Genomic DNA, 22298 nt, shown 5'->3' on the forward strand with positions numbered 1-22298 from the left:
TTTACCAGTCAGATTTAATAAGGAAAAAACTCACAGACCTCTGAGTCAGACAGAATTGGGTCCAGACCCTAACTTTTATCATTTATTAAAAATGTTATCATGAGAGCCAGAGTCTGATGAATCATGTTTGTAATCTTAGCTACTGAGGAGGCTGTGATATGAGGATTGAGCTTTGAAGCCAGCCAGTTCAGGCTGAAAAGTCCATGACATTCTTATCTCAAACTAATCACCAACAAGTCAGAAGTGGAGGTGTTGCTCAAGTAGCTATCCTTGAGTGATAAAGCTAAGGAAAAAGACTCAGGTCCTGAGTTCAAACCCTAGTATCAAAACACACATGCACACATACACACTCACAAAACACATTACATTGAACAAGCTAAACACTTGATCTCCTTGAATGTTCAATGCAGAAAATAATGGCAGCTCACAGAAAAGTTCTAAGCTGACAAATGTAACCTACATCACCTAACTAAACATGTGTCCAAGAGTATGTGTTCAATAAATGATACGTAAAAGAAAAGTAACTACCTTAAGCTCTTTGTAAGCAAATCAAATACTAGATGTTTTATTACTGTCAGCTATGAGGAAGATCTTTTTGTTATCTACAGATTGTAGACAACAACATAAAGGGACTCATTCATGTGACTTAGAAAAATTAACTGATCTATTTTTAATAGCCATCTGTGTGACTGTTGCCATTAAATGGAATGTAAGATACGGGATAGAAAAATAACCCTTTTCCTAATTTGGAGCTGGTATTACATAATGGAGTAGAGTTATGGTAGCTGAAGCAGATAGTGCAGGTTTTAAACTCAATTTGGACAATAACTTGCTAGTATAACCTTCTGTGACTCCTCATATTTCCTCATCTGTAAATGGAAGAATTTGATAATGAAAATCTTTGAGTAGCCTTTGATTTTCAAAGCCTTAGACTGATGCACTATCCAAACAAAAGCATGTGTAAGAAAACAAAAACACAGTTTCAGGACAAGTTCACAGCTAGGTTTAATAAATTGTGTCATGTAACATTTAAAGAGGGATGGGGAACTGGCCATACCCCAAGGTCTGGATCCTTCCCAGCTTTCTGTTTAACTGGTAAAAGGCTGGTCTCTTGGCTTATGCAGTTCTCTAAAATCTAGAGAAAATCACACTCTGAGAAACCAAGCAGCGTGGGAACAAGAAATCCAGAGTTCTGCTCCCCCAGGTCTCTGCTCTGTCCTTCTAAACCACACCTTTGGTTGCTATCCTTGTTTCATGGCTTGAGGTCTCAGGCAACATAATTTTTCATGGAACCAAACTTCTACTTCACACAAGAAATGGAAAATCACATCAACAAATTTGCTTCTGACTTCTTCCAGAAACTCCCTACACTATCTATGCTCTTATTGCTCAGGGACTGGCACAGGTCTTCTCCTTCTAGACTCCCAGGATGACTTTATCAATACTTCTAATCCCCTCCCCATTTCTTACAGATCATCTGCCTTTTGGATTACCATCTATCTCTTTTTTAGCATAAGCTTCCTCCTACCCCCAGCCCTTGGCCTGGGCAAGGGCCTGAATCCTTCATAGGATAATTCTGCCTGGGCCTGATCTGCTTACTTGGCAGTTGAACATCATTACAGTGTCTACCCCATGTCCTCACTGCCAGTCACCTGTATGCCATCTCCTTGGAGTTCCTAGTGACACCTTCCATACTTAAAACCACTATTTCAGGTTCCAGCCATAACATTAAGATTTAGATCTATGATTAGGGTTAAGCCTTGGCATCCTTTTTTTTTGCCAGTCATGTGGCTTGAACTCAGTGCCTGGGTACTGTCCCTGAGCTTCCTCAAGGCTAGCACACATGCCACTTCTAGCTTTTTCTGAGTATGAGGTACCAGAGAATTAAACCCAAGGCTTTTTGCTTGCTAGGCAAGCACTCTACCACTAGACAACACTCCCAGCCAATGCATCCATATTTTTCAAAGGCTCCCTTACCAGTAGTTACCAATTTCTACTTTTTAGTTTGCAAAAATAAAAGCCCTCATCATGACATTCTTGATTATTAATGAATTTGGTAATATACTGAGGACTAAGTATTCAGGCTCTATAAAGCATGGTGGGCTACAGAAGGGAATGTGATTTGGTAGAGAAGAGAAAAGAGGTAATGATTTACAGAAACAGAGAGCAGGGAGGGATTGCTATCTTCCTAACTACAGGATTCAATTTTGGAGAAGTTTATGCAGTGGTAGTAATATGCAGACTGAGGGCTAATGGCTGAGGAGAATGGTCTAGTTATTCTTACTTAGACAAGGGAAAGGAGGCTCCCCAAAATGGTAAAATACTAACAGGAAAGACACAGAATGGCCACAATGTGCAACAAGGTTGAGTAGTTCAGAGTTGCTTGATATGTTGAGTAGTTCAGAGTTGCTTGATATTCTTAGGACACGCACTCAGTCTTCCCTGTGAGTCTCTTACAACTTCATGCTTGTGTGCTTGCTAATTTGTTTGTTTCTTGGGACTGTACTTGAACTCAGGGCCTGGATCCTGTTCCTAAGCTTTTTCATCCAAGGCTAGCACTTTTGTTAACTAAAAGAGTTAGATAAAAATAGGTTAATAGATTTTCCTGCCAGGGTTACCTTCAATCCTCCATCCTCAGTGTTCAGCCTCCTGAGCACTAGCATTGCAAGTATTACAACCAGTGCTCGGCTTATAACTGCTTTTACTAAGGAGGTCATGTCATGAAAAAATGAACTATAAAGTCACTAAGTATAAGCAAGATTCTTATTTCCAGCTACTTTCTGCTTTCTATACAAGTTAGCAGAATTGATAAAGAGACATAAGAATATGACAGATACTTCAGGATGGAGTCAAGTGCCTCAGCTGCACTGCCGTTGATATTTGTGGCAAGAAAACTCTTTGTTTTCGGGGCTGGCATAACATCTGTGGAGCTCAGCAACTTCCTTGGCCTTTGCTTATCACAGGCCACTGCCATTCTTCCTCCTCCAAGGAGATAACCAAAGCTGTCTCCAAACACTGTCAAATATTACTGAGGGCTGGTGGTGGGGAGTGCGAGAAGTAAATTCATCACTGTTGAAAACACTGATTCAGAGATAAAGAAAATGAGCTGTTAGAAACGTCATTCTTTTCTCCCTCAGTTCACACATGTTCAGGATGGGAAATAAGCTGTACATTAGGGGATTCATTTGCAGAATAAGAAATAAAAGTATATGAAGCATCAGGCAGTGCCCTGGGTCCATGACATAAGAGACGGTTATAATAGTAGCAGCTCTAAGTACAGTGGGTCTTGATACTTTTTATTATTAAAGGTGTTATCAGGCCTGGGAGTTTGGCCTAGTGGTTAAAGTACTTGCCTAGCATGTATGAAGACCCGGGTTCGATTCCTCGGTACCACATACATAGAAAAAAGCTGGAAGTGGTGCTGAGGCTCAAGTGGTAGAGCTCTAGCCTTGAGAAAGTCCAAGGACAGTGCTCAGGCCCTGAGCTCAAGCCCAAGACTGGCAAAAAAAAAAAAGGTGTTATCACCATTTTATTGGGAATGAAATTATAATTTATCATTTTATTAGATATTATCACTTTATTAGAAATTAAACCTAACTGAAGCTTGAAAATAACAGTGAACAAATAGGTTCCACTTTACCAAAGAAGAAGCTACAAAGGCAGGATGTGTCAGAGGTACATTACCAGAAATCTCTTCCTCTAGAAAACTTCTATAGTTCTCTGAGTCTTAATCTTGAGCCTACTTTGTTTTGCCAAAGCTTCCTGTATTTGGTACAAGTAGCTAACTATTTTATTTATTTGTTTGTTTTCTCTAGTAGACTACAAGTTTCCAGAAGTTTACTAACTTTCATATTCAGCTTATACCTCCAGCAACTAAGTCACTTATCAATAAATTCACTGAAAACTTTTTTTCTAGATGTGTTACTTGCTCAGATAAAGTTATGTGTTAAATTTCAGAGCCAGATAGATCTTACATTAATAACCTGTCATTCTATATCACAAAGTAACAAGAAGTACGCTCTGGGGTTCCAATCAGATGGTAGGGGTTTTATTAGGCATCGCCCACTTAACTGATGTTAATCAGCAAGTTCCTCAGCTTGTGGACCTTGTTACTGTCTCAAAATAACAGTACACTAAGAAGGTGCTTTGAGGGTGGACAAATGCAGCATGCGACACATTAGACAAGACATTATGTTGAAAAATAACTATACAACCTGTGGGTGGGGGCAGGAGGGAAAAACTGGGAGACAGGGAGGGAAAAACTGGGAGACAGAGAGGGAAGGGGTTACACGTCCAAAAAGGAAAGTACTCTTTATCTAACTTACGTTACTAACCACTATGTATACCACCTTTATAGTAACAATTTTAAAAGAAGAGTGAAAAGAAAGTTGCCAAGTATAAGATAACAAACAAAAGTCTATTCTTGGGTCTTTAACTCACTTAAGACCTCTAGAGAATTAGGAATTTTAAAATGAAGGTACATACCTCTGCACTCCAGAACTACTCTGTGGAACAATTCTGTGGTGATATACTTAGTAAATTTAAGTTTAGAAATGCAGGAGATTATTGCTAGTATGTTTCATGACTAAACATGCAGCTTCCAGTGTGTGTGTAGGTATGTGTGTGCATACACATATAAATATATGCACATATATGCATACATGTACATACATATGTAGTATGCATAAATATTTGCCCAAATTAAGTTATCAAATGCTCCTGCCTGTCTACCCTTCCTTCCATGACACTGACAGGTGTGAGATAAGAAACTCGCTTGTTTTATTGCTCTCTAGAAACAATTGTGCTTTGCTCTAGCAGTGTAAAGGCCAGAAACTCATTTTTAAAGACTGGTTAAATAAATTTTTTCTGCCATAAAAAAAACTTTCTTAAGAAAATCTTTTTTATTTTTTTATTTTTTATTTTTTGGCGAGTCCTGGGGCTTGAACTCAGGGCCTGAGTTCTTGGGCTTTCTCAAGGCTAGAGCTCTACCACTTGAGCCACAGTACTATTTCTGGCTTTTTCTATGTATATGGTAACCGAGGAATTGAACTGGGGTCCATGCTAGGCAAGCACTCCACCACTAGGCCAAATTCTTAGCCCCAAGAAAACCTCTATTTTGGTTTGACCATTCAATTCAGATAAGCAATTTAAGCCAACTAAATATCTGGCCCAGACAAGAAATATAAGCACCTTCAATGTCTGGCAAATAATCGAGTACTGGTAATCAGTCATGCTAAACCTAGCCACAAAGGTTGTTCTTGACCAAAACCTCCTAAAGTGATAGAAACACAAAGAACACAGCTTTGGAGACATCTAACTCAGGAAATGTTCAATCCAAACCTTTTCATTCCTATAGACTGGGCCAGATATAGGCATTGTATAGGGTCACTTACCATTGCACAAGAAGATACTTTTATCTCTCAGCTGAGTTATTGATTTCCATATAGAAAATGCCATTCATTCATTCATTCAATTCATATGTGCTAAGAGTTCACATTTAACGTACTTCATGTTACTAGGATATGAAGATGAAATGACAACATAAAAATGAGTAGATGAGACAATGTTATACGTACAAACCTGAGGTACAAGACATATGGAAACAAAAAGGAGATAATTAAGCTAGCTTTGGAGGGGTCAGAGAAGGCTTCTCTGATGAGACTATATAAGTTTCAAGATACAGGGGATAGCCAGGAGACTGTCTGATAGCTGTGAGCAACCTAGAGGAGGGAGGCCTGACAGAGAAACGAAGATGTTATTGCCTTTCAGGCCAGTTGGAATGCTGAAGCCAAGAAAAGATCTGGAACAAAGTTAATGCTATTTTTATAAACTAGAAAAATAGCAGCAGGATCCCAGGCCAGTACCACCTCCACAAAGTGCAAACAAAGCTACCCCTATCTGCTGGCTGTCTGCTGCTGAACTCACTAACCAGCACCTTAAGAACAAAATGTTCTTTTATCTTTGATTTTCATTCCCATAAAATTCTTTCTTCTCCTGCTGCTACTGCTGGAAAAAAAAATAAGTGGCATTATGCTTGCTCCTTTGATCTTCACCCTCCCATCCCAGAGTATCCTTAGGAAATGACAGTCAAGGAGAAATTTCACAAAGCCAAAACTGACCACTCCTATCTGTCCAAATGTGGAATCTAAAGCAGGTCCTACACAGCCAGCCCACAGCTGATGTGGCTACAGTTAGGTCATGCAAGGCCAACAGTTGATGTGACCACAAGGCAGGTTATGCTAGACCAACAACTGATGTGACTGGCCATAACGTAGATCATGGCTAGCTCGTACCTGATGTGGCCAGAGGCAGGTCATGCAAGGCAAGAACTTCCAAGTGACTACAGTTTTCAGGGCTTGCTTTTGAAAAATGTGCAAAGCTATTTCTTCTCAGTGTTCAGGGATCTCGTCACAGAGTTCATCCAATGAGTTAGTTTCAGACCTCAATCTATACAGAATCTGAAAAAAGTGAATCCTGCATTGAGTAATGTAGAGATAAAGAAAAGAATCTAGGGCAAATTCAGAGCAACAGAAACAGATACTTTTCTATCTGCATGTATACAGGGAAGGCAGTTCTGGTCAGATACTTCCTATCAGGGTGGCACTCAGAGGTCTTCATTAATGAAGCTTCTATTTCATACCAAGCATTGTGATTCTGGAGTAAAAAATCACATGGAGAGAGGCCTCATTATCAAATGACTCCGATGAGGCAGCCTCTATGCCAGTTCCTTTCATTGCTTCCTTCATTAATTCTCAGAACAATCCCATGAAGGAACACTGGCAGCTCTTTCCATGGAAGTGCAATCAGAAGTGCTCAGAGATACCGTGCCTATAGACAGACAGAAATTACCTTGATCTTCTGCCTGATAGTGGAGTATTCTTATCAATGGTATCACCAAAGGTGTCAGGAGATTCATTGTCTCAAATCAGTATTACTAAACCACACACACACACACACACACACACACACACACACACACACACACACACACACACACCAGAGAGAACAATGAGAATTTTCTCTCTACAGGATTAAAAGAGATTCTGTCAGGTTAGTTCAACATAGATAATTATCATTTTCTAAGACAATAGCCAATAGGTTTGAACAAACTTGATATGTATCTTCAGTTAATCTGTGGTTAGACAGTAGATAATCTTTCAGGGCTTTAAGCCCTCTGCTTTCCTTCACACATGGGTAGTGGCAGAGGCAAGGGAAACTACAGTTTAAAACAATGGTTCTGAGAATGAAAGGCCAGGGAAAACACACATGTATAATGAGATGAGAAATGTCCAGATGCATGGTCTCCAAACAACAGAAAAAACAACACCCCGAAATGTTTGATACATCTTTAAGAGAGCAGAATTATCATGTCACTACCATTCTTTACTCTGTAGCACGCTTTTCCATTAAAATTTTGGAAGAGATCTTGGTTTCTGTTAATTTTTGAGGTGCTAGGGATTAAGCCCAGGGCTGACACCAGACACCTGTTCTACCACTGAGGCACACCCCTAACCATTGGTTTTGTTTTAGATTCACTGACCTGTAGCACCATATCTGGTAAACGGTCAGTGGATCATTAAAAAATGAATGAGTAGGGCCAGGAGTTTGGCCTAGTGGTAAAGTGCTTGCCTAGCATTCACAAAGACAAGAGTTCAATTCCTCAGTACCTCACACATAGAAAAATGCAGGAAGTGGTGCTGAAGCTCAAGTGGTAGAGCTCTAGCCTTGAGAATGCCCAAGGACTGTGCTCATGCCCTCAGGTCAAGCCCCAGGCAGGACTGCAAAAAAAAAAAATGCATGAGCGACACATTTGAATGTTATATAGGAAAACTGAATTAATACTATAACCAATTAATTAGATTTAAGCAAAATTCAAATATGTTAAAAATAGATCTCTTAGACTTAACAAGGTTTTGCAGTACAGGTAGGTATATCACCATCACACAGATGAAATATAAATGAACATGCTTTTCTAAGTTTCAGTAAGCCCAAGAAATACCCAGATATTTATTCAGGCCAATTTTCTACCTTAGGATGTATGGAGCAAATAATTACTCTCAAAGAGTGACATGGCTCAGAAACAAAAAAAAGTACTCATTCCCTGAATTACATAACTGTAACCCCTCTGTACATCACCTCTACAATAATAATACATTTTTGAAAAAAGAAAAGAACAACTTCCAATAAAATTTCATACTGGATAAAAAGTGCTATAATTCCATCCAAATTTTCATTATTACATCTTGAATTAGCAGTCCTTGATCTTGGATTTGTCAACAGAAAAGGAGCCTTTGCGGGTACTGGGGATTGTTCTCTTTACACACTGAGCCAGTTATGGGCATGGAATAAGAGGTTACCTAGTCCTCCTGCATGGGCGTCAATGAGTGAAGTTGCCACTGCAATCCCTGGGGGAAGGCCAAGCTCCTTGGCGGCCTCTGGCCTGAGCCCACTGCCAAGAGGAGCTCCAGGAGGCAGCACTTGGTTTCCTGGATAGACATGAGAAAAAACAAACACCCATCAGTTTGGATATACAAAGTGAACAAGGGGTTTCTTAAGAGAACCTTTTTACTCCCCCCATTCCTTCCTGGGTTTTCTCAACTTCACAAAGACAGAAACCATGCACCATGGAGAGTCTCCTTTGCCTATCTGGTGACTTCAGTGCATGTGATTGGTATTATGAGCTGTGTTTTGCAGTAATTTATAAGGTAAAAAAGTTGAGGTATCACCCAAATCAAAGTGAGGTTCCCTTAATGGGAAATTCCAAAGGAATATAAATATAGTGGCCTCTTAATGACTAGTGAACACAGAGTCCTAAAGAAGTAGAGAAAACTTAACTTTGTGATCACTACCAATCACAGGATAAAAAAGGGGAAGAAAGAATTTCTTAAGACATTTTTCTTAGCTGAAAAAGAGAGCCCAGGGCTGGGAGTTTGGCCTAGTGGTAGCGTGCTTGCCTAGCATGCACGAGGACCCGGGTTTGATTCCTCGGTACCACATACATAGAAAAAAGCCAGAAATGGTGCTGAGGCTCAAGTGGTAGAGCTCTAGCCTTGAGAAAGTCCAAGGACAGTGCTCAGGCCCTGAGCTCAAGCCCAGGACTGGCAAAAAAAAGAGAGACCAATAGAAACCTTACAAAGTTCATGAAGCTCATACATTAGAACACAATGTGAAGGATATTTTTTAGATTTGTGCAATGTAGTATTCCACATGACCTTGAATTCTTGCAATCAGTCATGCAGGTTTTTGGTTAATAATTCATTGATTGCTTTGCTTTGTGTGGGCATAGTGAGCCTGGGAGACACAGTTCTTGTTCCCAACTTGGAAGATGAGATAAGACACAGAGAAACTTATTCAGAAAAAAAAATAAAGCAACCTGTTTAACAGGTATTTAACAGAAGCTGAGCCCTCACCCATCTTGAAAAAATTCTACAGCAAGTATTTTTGCAGTGTAAAAATGGGGTTATAAATTGGTCCACATCCTAATAAACCCTGAGATTCAAGGATTCTGAGTGCTTGATCAAAAGTCTGCTGGGGACTAAGACACTGCTCATAATTGTTCATGGAGTTCCATGACTTCTCTGTCTCAGGACACAGAAAGTGTGGAGGCGGAAGGCCAGAGGGTCAGTGACTTAATCACTCTTCTCTGAATAGAAATAGCACCTCCACAGTATCATGCTTATCCATTCCAATCAGTGAACTTCTGTCTGTGACTGAAAGTAAAAAATGTCTAGTCAAGAAGGCTGAAAACATGGCAGTATCGTCTGAGCACTTGCAATTTGGTTGGAACCACTGAAGAGCTAGATTTTTCATTTTATTTGATTTTGATTAATTTCTATTCAAATAGAAAGAAATGGACACTAAATCTAGCATTCAAAAAACTATGCATATGTAGAAAATTTGAGCATTAAGAAATTTAGCCAGGCACCAGAGGTTAATGCCTATACTCCTAGGCTGCAAGATCTGAGGATGGCTGGAAGCCAATCTGGACAGGAAAGTCTAAGTACTGCAAAATCAGAAGTGAAAAAGTGCCTTAAGTTGTAGAGTGCCAGTCTTGCACAAAAAGTGCTCAGAAACAGCACCAAGTCTTGAGTTCAAGCCACAGGACTGGGATGGACACACACACACACACACACACACACACACACACACACACACACATAGGTAAATCTAAATCAGTTATTCCTAATGAAAGTTGTATGAACTGAGATGTTACTAGTGGAAAATACATATCTTATATCAATGATCCACTCTGGAAAGATGAACAAAAACTATCTCATTCGTGATTTTAGTATCAGGTTGGGATGTATCTCAGTACTTGCCTAGTTTGTTCAAGGCCCTGATGTTCAATCCTTACCACTGCAAAAACATATGTCAATTATATTGAAATGATATTGTCAATCTAGTAAGTTAAGTATGATAGACAAAACTGAGTATCTACTTAAAAACATTTTCAAAATTAGAAGTTAATTATGTGGCTCAAATGTCTACGATGGTGCTGGTCTAGGGAACAAGGTTGAAATGCTCAAAAAAGCAGTAAAGGTGGGGGTAGGGGGCTTGGTAGAGGGGACCTCTAGCCTGAATTAAATTCCCAAGGTAACAGAAGCCTGCCCTTGGTTCTGGACAATTTGGTTCTGGACAACATCTTAATTATGTCACTCTGTCTAGTATGTAACACATAATAAACAGCATGCCCATGGTAAGCCTTCCAGGCCCCACACTGTACTCAGAGCACTAACATGCATTTTCTTCACTTGTTTTCATAGTAACCATCTATGAAAGGCTCTGTAGTATGTGTAATGTTCACATTCCATAGAAATGGACAAGCCAAGAGTTTTAGACAAAAAAAGTACATTTCACACAGTCACACAGCCTAATGACTGGAGAAGGCAGGCCACCAGGCGTTCTCCTCTGATTGATATAAAAAAAAATTCTCAAATGTGTTGTGAATGCATGATGGGATCAAAAGAAGTATTACTAGATCAAGCATTTTTATATGTTTACAAGCCAGCCCATTAAACTCGGATTTTCTAAGAGTTAATTTTCAGCAAAAAGCAAAATGGAAAGTCTGTTCCCTTTTTATCCCCAATCTCCATAAATATAAAAGGGGTAATTTTTATAGAGAAAGGCCTAAGCAGAAAGTGGATTAGCAGGGCGGGGCTTTCTTCTTTCAAGGTGATTTAGAAGGAAACCTCAACTGAAAATGAGCTAATTTGTTTCTATATCACTTGGGCTCACTGGCAGGACTATAGACCACTGTGAGGCAGAGTCTAATGCTCACTGGGGTCAAAGCACAAGCAGGACGGCAGGAAGACTTTTCAGGAAAAGAAGCAACTTGAGCAAAGACTGAGTAAGCAGCAAAGAAGCACCTGTGATGTGCCTTTACCCAGTCAGAGGGCTAGGTAAGGTGGAACAGAGACCAGGGTGGGTGGAGTAGGGGCAGTGAGACTAAAAGCAGGACTTGAAATCCACCCTGCAGTGTTAGAGCTTCACCACGAAAGCCGCTGGGAACTAGTAGAGGTATACTATGCCTAAGTAAGGTGTCTGGAAATGTTTTTATGAAGCTCTGCTGGCAAGTTTAGGAAAAGGAGAGGGCATGAAAGTAGAGGAAAAGAAAGCCAAAAAAGGCTAGGAGAGAGGGAAGAAGCTGGACTTGGTGAAGTGAGCTACAAAGCAACTTCAGTCATTAAAGAAAGAAAAGTTACCTATAATTTAAGGAAGAAACAAAAAAATAAGAGGTAGGGTGTGGGGAAAAAATGGACATGTTATAATGGTGGCTTGGATGTAGGGAATAAAGTAGACAGGAAAACACCATGACCTCAATTTCTTCTTCATAGGGTATGCTAAGAGAAGACTATAGTTGTAAAGATCTACCAGCTCACTCAGTGCCTGTCTCAGCTGCAAACATCTGCCCCACCAAGGAGGTCCTTACCAGAGTAGCTCCCCTTTGTGAGTCAGTGGACACCACTTGCTCTAGAACACTGCTGGGGTGGTCAAACTGTAGGGCTACATCATTCAATTGTCTTCCAGTACACAACTCTACTCCCTCTTCCTATCACAGATGATTATATCCAATAAACATCTTCTCAAATTACTCTCAGCCTCTGCTTTCTGAGAAGCCAGCCTAGGGCAGTGAGCCAGCTTTCCCAGGTCTAGGAGATAAAAAGCCCATCTTCAACTGGAACCATATTATTCGGGAATAATCTTACCTAATCTCAAGTTAGAAGGATATTTAGTGACTGGAAGAACAGAGGATGGCAGCTATAGGCAAGAACCCCTGAGAAATAATGTCTTCTAAAATTCACACTTCCCAAGATAGAGGTGCACTGAGGAGATGAGTTGTCATAGGCCATTTGATTACTCTTTTCCAAGTAATTCTTGTTTCACTTTCTCTCACCATAAAATTAACCCACAGAAACTTTTTCCAAAGCTAATCAAGACTTCACTATCTTAGGATATCAGTCCCTGCTAGATTCCATTCTACCATTCACTCATGAATTTCACAAACCATGGGTTATCAGATGGCCCACGTTCATTTCCATCCACCTGTAGATGCCAAGTTCTTGGTGCTGGCATGTAAGTGAAAAATGCTGATCTCAAAAGGTTCACATTGGCATCTGGGACTAGAGTCATGCAAAATCAAGCCTATAAATAGAATCATGGAGGAAATGCTAGAAAGGTAGAATGTACCTTCTGCTCAGAGAAGTGAGGAAGGATCCAGTAGTTAAGTTCTGAAGGGTAAATGACTAGACTAGAATGAGAGGTAGTGTAGTACTGGTTTCCATGCTTCATTTCTCCAGGAAAGTAGATGTCATTGCAGCAAAAGGTGGTTCTCTGTCGTGAGGCACGGGGCTAAGATGCCCAGTGTTCACAAGATGGGCACCAGGGAGAGAACAGGGGCAGCTTGCATAAGAGAGGAACACAGGACTACAGGTACAGCCACATGGCCAGGACCTGCCAGCTGACTATTCTGTGCCCTTACATTTGGTAATTTAAGTAAATCAACCTGCACTGCAAAGAATGAGCATGGGAAACAGTTTTTAATCTCTAAAGTAATCAAGCCAATGGAAAAGTATGGTACTGCACAACATTATGTAGAATATGACTTCATTGTAAGAAGGTAGATGGACCATGTGTATAGAACACATTCCTTGGAGGAAAATAAAGAAAACAGATTTCAGTGGGAGTGAGTTACTAACCAATGAATTCTACTCTGAATATCCATTTTATTTCTCAGATATATATATATATATATATATACAGAGAGAGAGAGAGAGAGAGAGAGAGAGAGAGAGAGAGAGAGAGAGAGAGAGAGAGAGAGAGAGGAGAGAGAGGGAGAGAGTCCTGGGGCTTGAACTCTGGGCACTGAACAGGGACTGGGCACTGTTCTTGGATACTTTTTGCTCAAGGCTAATGCTCTTGCACCTGAGCCACACCACTACTTCCAGCTTTTTCAGAGTATGTGGTACTGAGGAATTGAAGCCAGGGCTTCATGCATACTAGGTGAGCAATCTACTACTAGGCTACGCTTCCAGCCCCACATTGCTTCTACTACATTTTTAACACTTTTTTACTTGTCAGAGTAAATAAAATTGGGTACATCCGATCAATTCAACATAATAGCCATAAAAAAATGAGCAAGATTGAATTAAGACATGACACTGAAATGAAGTACAAGCTACATTAAGGAAAGAGCATGATAGTTTTCAAAAGATGTCCACTTGTGATTTTTTTTATTTCTTATATTAACTTAATTATGTAGTTGTGCAAAGGATTTGGCATTCAACATGGTAGTCTATGAATGCAGTGCACCAGGTACTCTCATCATTCTCCCTCATCCTTCCCAACTCTACCCATCCCTCAAATTTCTTAATTTTCTGAATCTTTTTTAAAGATGCAAATAGATAAGCATTTCCAGAAAAATCCTAGAAACATGTACAGCATGTTGGGTACACAGGGTGTGATCCAGTCAAATTGTTAGTAATGATATATCATGACTTTGTATTCTTCCATAGTCAAAACAAATACGCTTAAGTTGAAGCAAAATAAAATTAAGAATAATTCCGTGCATCTTTTCCAAACCCCACTTCGCAGACTGAAGGCAGCAGAGACCATAGGCTTTTTTTATTCTTTTTTATTGTATTTACTTTCCATTAGCCACAAATATCTCACCCTTCCTCTCTGGTTGCCTTTGTATTACCCAATAGTTACCCTTCAGCCATCATGTCTTTTTAAAATTTCCACATATGTGAGAGAGAAAAGGAGGGAGATTGATTGGCATACATTGTATATATGCATGGAAATATCACAATGAAGCTTCTTCCCCTTGTGTAACTACTATGCTAATAAAAAATTCCACATGAGAGAAAACATGTGAAACTTGTCTTTCTTTATCTGGTTTACTTGGCTTAACATAATGATCTTCATGAATTAAATATAAAACCGGGGCTGGGAATTCAGCCTAATGGTAGAGTGCATGAAGATGTGGGTTTGATTCCTCGGTACCACATACATAGAAAACAGCCAGAAACAGAAGTGGTGTTGTGGCTCAAATGGTAGAGCTCTAGCCTTGAGAAAAACACAAGGACAGTGTTCAGAAACTGTGTTTCTAATATGACTGGACTCTGTTCTATACACACACGTCCCTCACCTGGAGATGTAGGTAGAAAAGCAATTGTCCTGTGGTCCCTTGGGCTCTGTGAGTTCCTATTCAGTCTGAGTGGTCAAAAGCTGGAGTCTACAATTATCTTGTGGTTGCAATCCCTCTCCTCAGGCGGGGGCTCCTATTACACCAAATCTTCTCCTACCAGTTTTTCAATTATCTATGACTAATGAACACTTTGGGAACAGTTTCAGACACACACATAATCCTCTTTCCTGATGTCAGCAGAAGAAATTAATGACTATGTGGATTGCTGGGAGACAGAAAATGCATTATAATGGTCAACAGAACTGTTATCCTCTCCAGGAAGGGGGAAGGGGGCAGGGTATTGAATTAACTGGAAGGTTCAGTGTTCCTTTGTATTTCCACAGTGAGATTAAACTCAGAGGGAGAGCTGGCTCCAAGCCCATAGTAATGTCAGAGAGAGGTTTGGGCGTGGGTGGCAGTCGACCCTGGTTCCACATGCTTAGCACTGAGATGCCAGTCCCAGCTCAAATTTGCCAAGGTCAACAGGCCAACCAGACGGTCTGGGATGGTGCTAAATTTTGTTCAGTCCTGCCAGCAGAAAGAGACCTGAAGTATTCTCAGATAGAATGCACTTTCAAACTGGCTAAGGATGCACTAACAAAAACTGAGTCTAAAGAACCCAAATGGATATGCCGGAGATATTTTAAAGTACGTGGTGACAGATGTAAGTTTGGTGCCTCACAGAGGCATACCTCATACTTGAATAGTTTCAGAGATTGTTAAAATGGAGTCCAAGTTTGGTGGAGCTCCAAAGTTCTGTGAGGCATGAACCCCCCATAAAACAAAATGTAATACCATCCATGTGCTTATGGTTGCCAGTAGATGTGGCTATTGATAATGATTTTTAAAGAACTGATAGGATTAACAACTTGGCCAAAATCCAGTACCCGAATTCCTCTGCAACAGACTTAAGATCACTTGGGCATGTCAGCTCTGGGAGTTTTCTAGACCTGCAACAACAACTGATAAAAGACTAATGGAAAAACATTCCAGCAATTCCAGTCCAGAATTGAGGTTGCAAACATCCAGTACAATTCACCCAATCAGAAAAGTTAATGAGAAATTCAAAGCTGATAAGTTTTGCCACCTGTTGAAAGATATCTTCTGCAACTGTAATTTTGTCTGTTTCCCTTTATTTGAAAAATAATCATATTTTAAACTGGGAATTGAATTTGACTTTTACATCAGTGACTGAATATAAATGTTCTGATGTTCACATCATCCATTAAAGAAATATATGCTGTGTACTAACTCTGTGACATGCTTTGTCCCAGTGTTGAACACCCATCAAAGATAAGACAGATACAATCCCTGCCCTCAGGGGCATTATTGTCTAGCAAACATTGTCCTATTCAGTACCTCTTCCCAGGCATACCTTCTAGTTACTATATCCTTCTATGTGCCTCTAGGATATTTTCACATTTCTGACTGTATTTTGATCTACAATAGGCACTATTTTATTGATCTCTGCATTCATTTCCTCTCACCTCCTATAACCGGCAGTATATCCAGAATATATTACATTGTTAGCATTATTCTTCATTTAATAGATATGAAGATTAGGACCATAGACAAGGTCAATCAACACAGACAGAAATATTATGTGTACATCCATATAAACTCATAATTGATAATATCAATTGAGAGAGATCAGAAATGTGTGTGTGGGAACATGCGTGTGTGTGTGTGTATATGTGTGTGTGTGTCGTGGTCCTGGGACATGAACTCAGAGCCTAGGTACTGTCCCTGAGCTTTTTTGCTCAAGGTTAGCTCTCTACTACTTGAGTCAAAGTTCCACTTCTGGTATTTTGGTGGTTAACTGGAAATAATAATCTCCAGACTTTTCTACCTGGCCTGCCTTTGAACTATGATCCCCAGATCTCAGGTCCTAAGTGCATGGATCATAAGTGTGAGCTCCTGGCATCCAGTGAAAACAGATATGTGTAAGTTTAACTCTTGATCCTGAAAGTTACTGCAACATACTTTCCTAGAAATAATTGACTAGTAGGCCCAAACTTCTTACTAAGGCACATAGGTGGTAAAACACTGGGGAAGGTACATCCTAGAAAAACAGAAGTCCTCAAATTCTCCAAGCCTAGACAAGTCAGGTTCAGATAGTAATCCAACAAGCAAACAGTATCAACTATAGGTCAGTGAGCAGAGAAGTAGTGTACACAACTTATACTTAAACAAGAGAAACATAATAGTAGTAATAGTACCCATTTACTGAAATCCACGGACCAGTCACTATTCCTGGCATTTCCATTTGTATTGCTTTTGGAGTAGTAACAAATCTATAGAACTAGAATTATGATTATATATATATGTATATATATATGTGTGTATATATATATATATATATATATTGCAAGTCTGGGCCTTGAACGCAGGGCATGGGCACTGTCCTTGGGCTTTCTCAAGGCTAGAGCTCCACCACTTGAGCCATAGCACCATTTCTGGTCTTTTCTATGTATGTAGTACTGAGGAATTGAACCCGGGTCCTCATGCATGCTAGGCAAGCACGCTACCACTAGGCTGAACTGCTGTCCCCTAGAATTATTTTTTTATGGGCATAGAATTCAGTTTAGTGAATTAGATTCTATGCTTTTAGAATCTCATATTGTACAGTCATAGAAACAAAATTATAATAGTTCCACAGTTTGTCCTATGGATAATGAGAGACTTCAATCAGGAATAGAATCAGGGTCAAAATTTCAATCCAGAATTCTCTGCAGCTGGGATTTTCCTGCTATCTCATGTAGATTAGAGGCAGTGGGATGGAAACCACCAAAAGACAGCTTCATTCAGGAGACTCTCCTATACACAGGCTGTCTAGGAAGGAAACTCTAAGATTCATGAAACCCCTACATGCTGTATCTCCTAGCTTCCCCAACCCCCCCTCTCTCATGTCTTCTCAGTTCTAAAGAGTAGACTTCAGCTCGATCTTGGAGATAGCATGCTCATTTGTAGTAGATGAAAATGCACCTGAGAGAGAGGGGCTCCCTGAAGTCAACCATTATGAAAACTGTGTGTAAATAGGATCCAGGGTTCCTGACTCCGGATTGTTTCCTTCACTTGCCCACATTCTCTGCTGTGGTACGGCCATTCTGCACCCTTTCCATACAAAGTAGGATAGTCCTTTAAGTCAGGGTCCGTAAGTCAGGTGGAGACCAAGAGAGCTGGCCAAAATCAGATTCTTGCAGTGTGGGTGTTTATTCTGAATATTCCGAACTATTCAAAACATGCACCATAGTCTTTTTACCTTGGAATCATCCACTCTGGCACTTGCAATGACCTAATTCTCTAGATAATTGCCTATGTCCTATTTTGTTCTTACCTAGCCTAAGGCCACCTCCAGAAAGCCTTCCTGGGTAGATCATAATTAATCATTCTTTCCTCTACAATCCCACAGCATGGTTTTGCAAATTACATCATTTTGTCTTATAATAACAGCTTTTTCCCCCCCTTGGTTCAACTTTTCTAAGTTTGATGATAACCAACTTGAAGGCAGAACTCGTTTTGTATATGACATACCATCTGAGGCAGGTGGGTTTTATAACATGGTGAAATTTAGGCTAAAGGGTGGACAGGTTTGGATGAAGATGGCTTTACCACTCACAAAGCTTGTGACCTTGGGCCAGGAATTTCACTTCCTTGCAATTATTTGCTTGCCTGTAAAAATGCTAGACTAATGGTGTTTCACTACTGGCTCAGTTATGATAATCAAGCACGGTGATGTTAAGAGAACACTTTAGCATGGTGTCTACTAAACAGGAAATTTTCAACAAATAAGATAAACAATTTTGGAAATTAAGACTCCATATTCCTTTACATTGGATGTGATCTAGCACACAGAAGTTAGGGTTAATAAGTTCATTCTGGCTAAGTTTATAAAGCTTGAAAAGAGATCCATGATGTTACAGCATGAGGAGACCTATGCTTTTGGTATTGGGAGAGCAAGCTGCAGAAACTGTGAAAGCTGTTAAAATATTCGCAGTGAGAGAATTCAGTTTTTCAGCACAGTGTCTCCCTGTAGTCATGTCCACACCGAGTGAAATAAATGTTTTAAGAGTGTAGAAAGTGTTCTCTTTGAAGTTATTTTAAGGACAAAAATGTTGCTTTCAAAAGGAAACATTAGTTTGTCAGTAAAATAACACTACTAGGATGGTCAGTGCTTTCTGGATCCATGGATATAGTACTGTCGATTCACTTCTAGGTGAATATAGCTATCATTTTGCCAAGGACACCACACGATGTGGAGCAGTTGTCTCCATACTTTTCTCTACTTCTTTCACAACACAGTACAAAATCACACAGAGAAACTAGAGATTAACATATGCTTCTCAGTTTTTTAAAAACATTTTGTCCTATCAATTCACTAAAAAAAAAAGAAACAAAACTAGATTTGGTATTATTTTATAGGATGCATCATCTCCTAAAAAAAAAAAAAGATGGGCAATGAATAACAAAATAAAGGAGAGTGTTTTAAATTAAGTATACGTCCTTGTATGATCTCATTTTCTCATTCTATCATGCCCTAGTGCCCTAGTGAACACTTTGTCAGAGGCCAGAGTTGATCTCTAGATTCAAGTTTGCATACTGTTGGTTTACAAAATGGTAACAGCCTTCTAACAATGGACGGACCTACAGAATGTTCAAAACCACTTTCACATGAGAAAACTAGTCAGTGGGTCTGGTAGTAAACAAACAAGACCAAACATCTGGTGATCTGAAGACATCTGGGGCTTTTCTGTTATGTAGACCAAACATGATTCAGGTAATTGAGTAAAATTTTCACTTTCTAACCAGATGTCTGACTTCCATAGAAAGGAAGCCAGGCTTGGATTAAATGAACTTGACTAAATTCATCCCTGGAAGAAAAGATTAATTACTTATTCTCAATGAATGTTCGATTACACATTATTTCTTTTATACAACTATTTTTCTTTTGAGTAAGGTTTTCTACTATTGTTTTAAAGAGCATTCATTCCAACTTAGAAATGTTCTTTTAAAAGTAACCCCTCACTTCCTGACAGTGAGGTAGTATGCTACTATGTAGAGTGATATCAGCAGTCAGATTGATCTAGTTGTCATTCATGAACCCACTTCCTCAAACATCAAGGGTCTTGGGAAAAATCACTTCCACTCTCTAAAATTCATCTTCTTTGTAGATTTGTATCACCACACCTAGTAATAGAGGTCACTGTGAAAATTGAAGATCAATCATCCTTACAATGTATAAGCCTACCGGGCTTACTGGGCCTGACAGTAAGAAACCATGGTGGAAGCTATCCTTTGGGGTACAAGAAGTATACAGAAACTGACATGTTGAGTTAAAACCCCTCTGTATAATTACTTAAAGATTAATAATAATAGTAGGCACAAAACACATTCAGAGGATGACAACTCATGTTTACTATGCTCAAACATTTTAAATTTCGTCTCAGTGATTTATTTTGTTCCAATGATGCCTTTACTTGGTGTTTTTGATAAGATTATAAGCAACACAAATAGCAGCTAATTCTTAAAAGGGAATACCAGGTGTTTAAAAGGAAGGACATTTTCCTCTTTATTCCCGCTTTCTGCTACACACTGATCATGACTGTTTAAAAAAAATCGTGTACTTATCAATGACCTTCTACCATGCATGCTGTCTTTCTGGCAATCAACAATTTAACTGGAAAATATATGAAAAGAAGACAATGGATCTCGAGTTAGGTTTAGTAGGCAAAATTCAACAGGACAAAAACAATACTGTAAAGAGTAGAGGCTTTGTGAGATCTTACAAGGGAAGTATACATACACATACATGAATAAAGCAAAGAGCACCACCCAGAACATAACTGCACCAAGAAGCTGCTGTAACAGCATGTATTTCAAAATACAGGCTGCAAATAAACATTGCACATCAATACAAATGGGCTAAGTTTGCCACTGCTTAGTTTTTTTTTTTTAAATAAGATGTTACATCTTGTCTTATCCTATATTTTAGCAAAGCTCAGAAATGCCTTACTTATGTACAGAATGGAATATGACATTTTTGTAAATGTTTTCTTAAGAACCAGAATGCTTTTCCACCCCAAATGGAACCTTCTACAGAACCGTAGTATGTAATTTTGCTCTAGCTCAAGTAGAGGAAGAAATGACAAGAATGACAAGAATGATGGAGACATGACTGCTAGCACCTGTGGGGTACAGACGAGGGGTCGAGGAATAGAGATTCATGTCTAGAACTTAACTTGTGCTGATAGAACACCCAAACAGAGGCATTAAAGATTGAATTGTAAAACAGCAGTCTTCTCTTAGACAACAGGACAAGAGCTGAAGAAATAGATAGCATCCATTTTGAACCTCAAAGAGAATGACCACAGGGATAGGTAAAGGAAGATAATGACTTCAAGAAGGAAGTGGAATTTGCCAGGCTGCCATTTATCCAAAATGCTGTAGTAAAATCTCTGAAGTTTTCAATCAAGTTGCCATGGGAATATAACAGAGAAAGATTCCACACAAAGATGTCAAAACGTAGTCACACTTAAAATCCCTATCTAGGTCACCTGGGAGGCACACACATTAGAGAGGGGAAATACTCAAGGAATAAGAAATGGAAACTCCAAGTTTTATAAATGAAACGAAACCTAATTTTTCCAGTTTTAAAATATCAGTCTTCCTGGGTTTCACTTGAGACTGCAGCTGGCCTTTGTTTTTGACCTATACCATGGCCTTTCTTGGTTGACTCTGTGCTATACTTTTAAGTTCTCTATTTCTCCTGCCTAAGATGGGAAAAAACAGGATATTAACAGAACATAAAAAGAATATTGCAGAATGAATGAGATGATGAATGTAAAAAGACCCAGGACTCTGCATGACACTTAATCAATTTTCATAAATATTTCCCTCTCATACAGAAGTTACACAGAAGCAAGACATTATGGGAGGGAAGGAACTAAGTTGTACTAAGTATCATTTTGCCAGATGTGGATTCGAGATTGATATAATGTACTTCACAGCTCTTACCATTTTTAAATTCATGTTTATAAATTTATATTTATGACTTCATATTCATGAAGTTATCTCATGTTATAGATCAAGAAACCAAAATAGAGGATGGATTTGTTAAAGTTGTTTAACATCTTGCTTCAAGTAAATAACAAGGTTCCAGTTTCAATCTAGTTGCTCTGATTATGAAACCTATCATTCTCTTTCCGTTGATCAATGAGTAAAGATGAAGTGATACCCCAAAGACTTAAAAGGAAATATGAACACTATTCTCCCTTTCTGGGGAAACTGTAGTCTACTGATTCTACCAAGCAGTTCCTACTTAGTAATCTTAAACCTTACTCTCCAATGGAAGGAAAACACCTTCCCTGGGTCTATATCCCATTGCTGGGACACACACCAGCAGACTAATCAGCAGGTGGATCAATGCCCCACCCTGGTCTGTTTTCTTCCCTCACATTTCCCTTGGGGGAAGAAGTACCTGCTACACTTGGTCTAAATAATACACAAATGAGTTCACACTATACCTGATCTCTATAACTCCAGGCATCTCCTGAATTAAAGACTGAAAGTAAAGCAATTGGATTGTGACAAGGTAAATGTCTTTCCTTGAGGT

The 22298-nt window shown here is 39.4% G+C and overlaps 1 protein-coding gene across 4 annotated transcripts in view; it reads right to left on the bottom strand.

Annotated features, from left to right (window-relative positions):
- Fggy (FGGY carbohydrate kinase domain containing) overlaps positions 1–22298 on the bottom strand; it is a 635483-nt gene that overhangs the window by 173808 nt on the left and 439377 nt on the right. For all 4 annotated transcript variants that reach the window (XM_090333735.1, XM_090333733.1, XM_090333734.1 and 1 more), the window contains one exon: positions 8358–8486. In XM_090333735.1, coding sequence (XP_090189861.1) covers positions 8358–8486 — 129 coding nt within the window. The remainder of the gene's footprint in view (positions 1–8357; positions 8487–22298) is intronic.

This window comes from Megascapheus bottae, chromosome 6 (assembly GCF_031878675.1).
Source record: "Megascapheus bottae isolate mThoBot1 chromosome 6, mThoBot2.hap1, whole genome shotgun sequence".
In the NCBI taxonomy this organism is placed as follows: domain Eukaryota; kingdom Metazoa; phylum Chordata; class Mammalia; order Rodentia; family Geomyidae; genus Megascapheus; species Megascapheus bottae.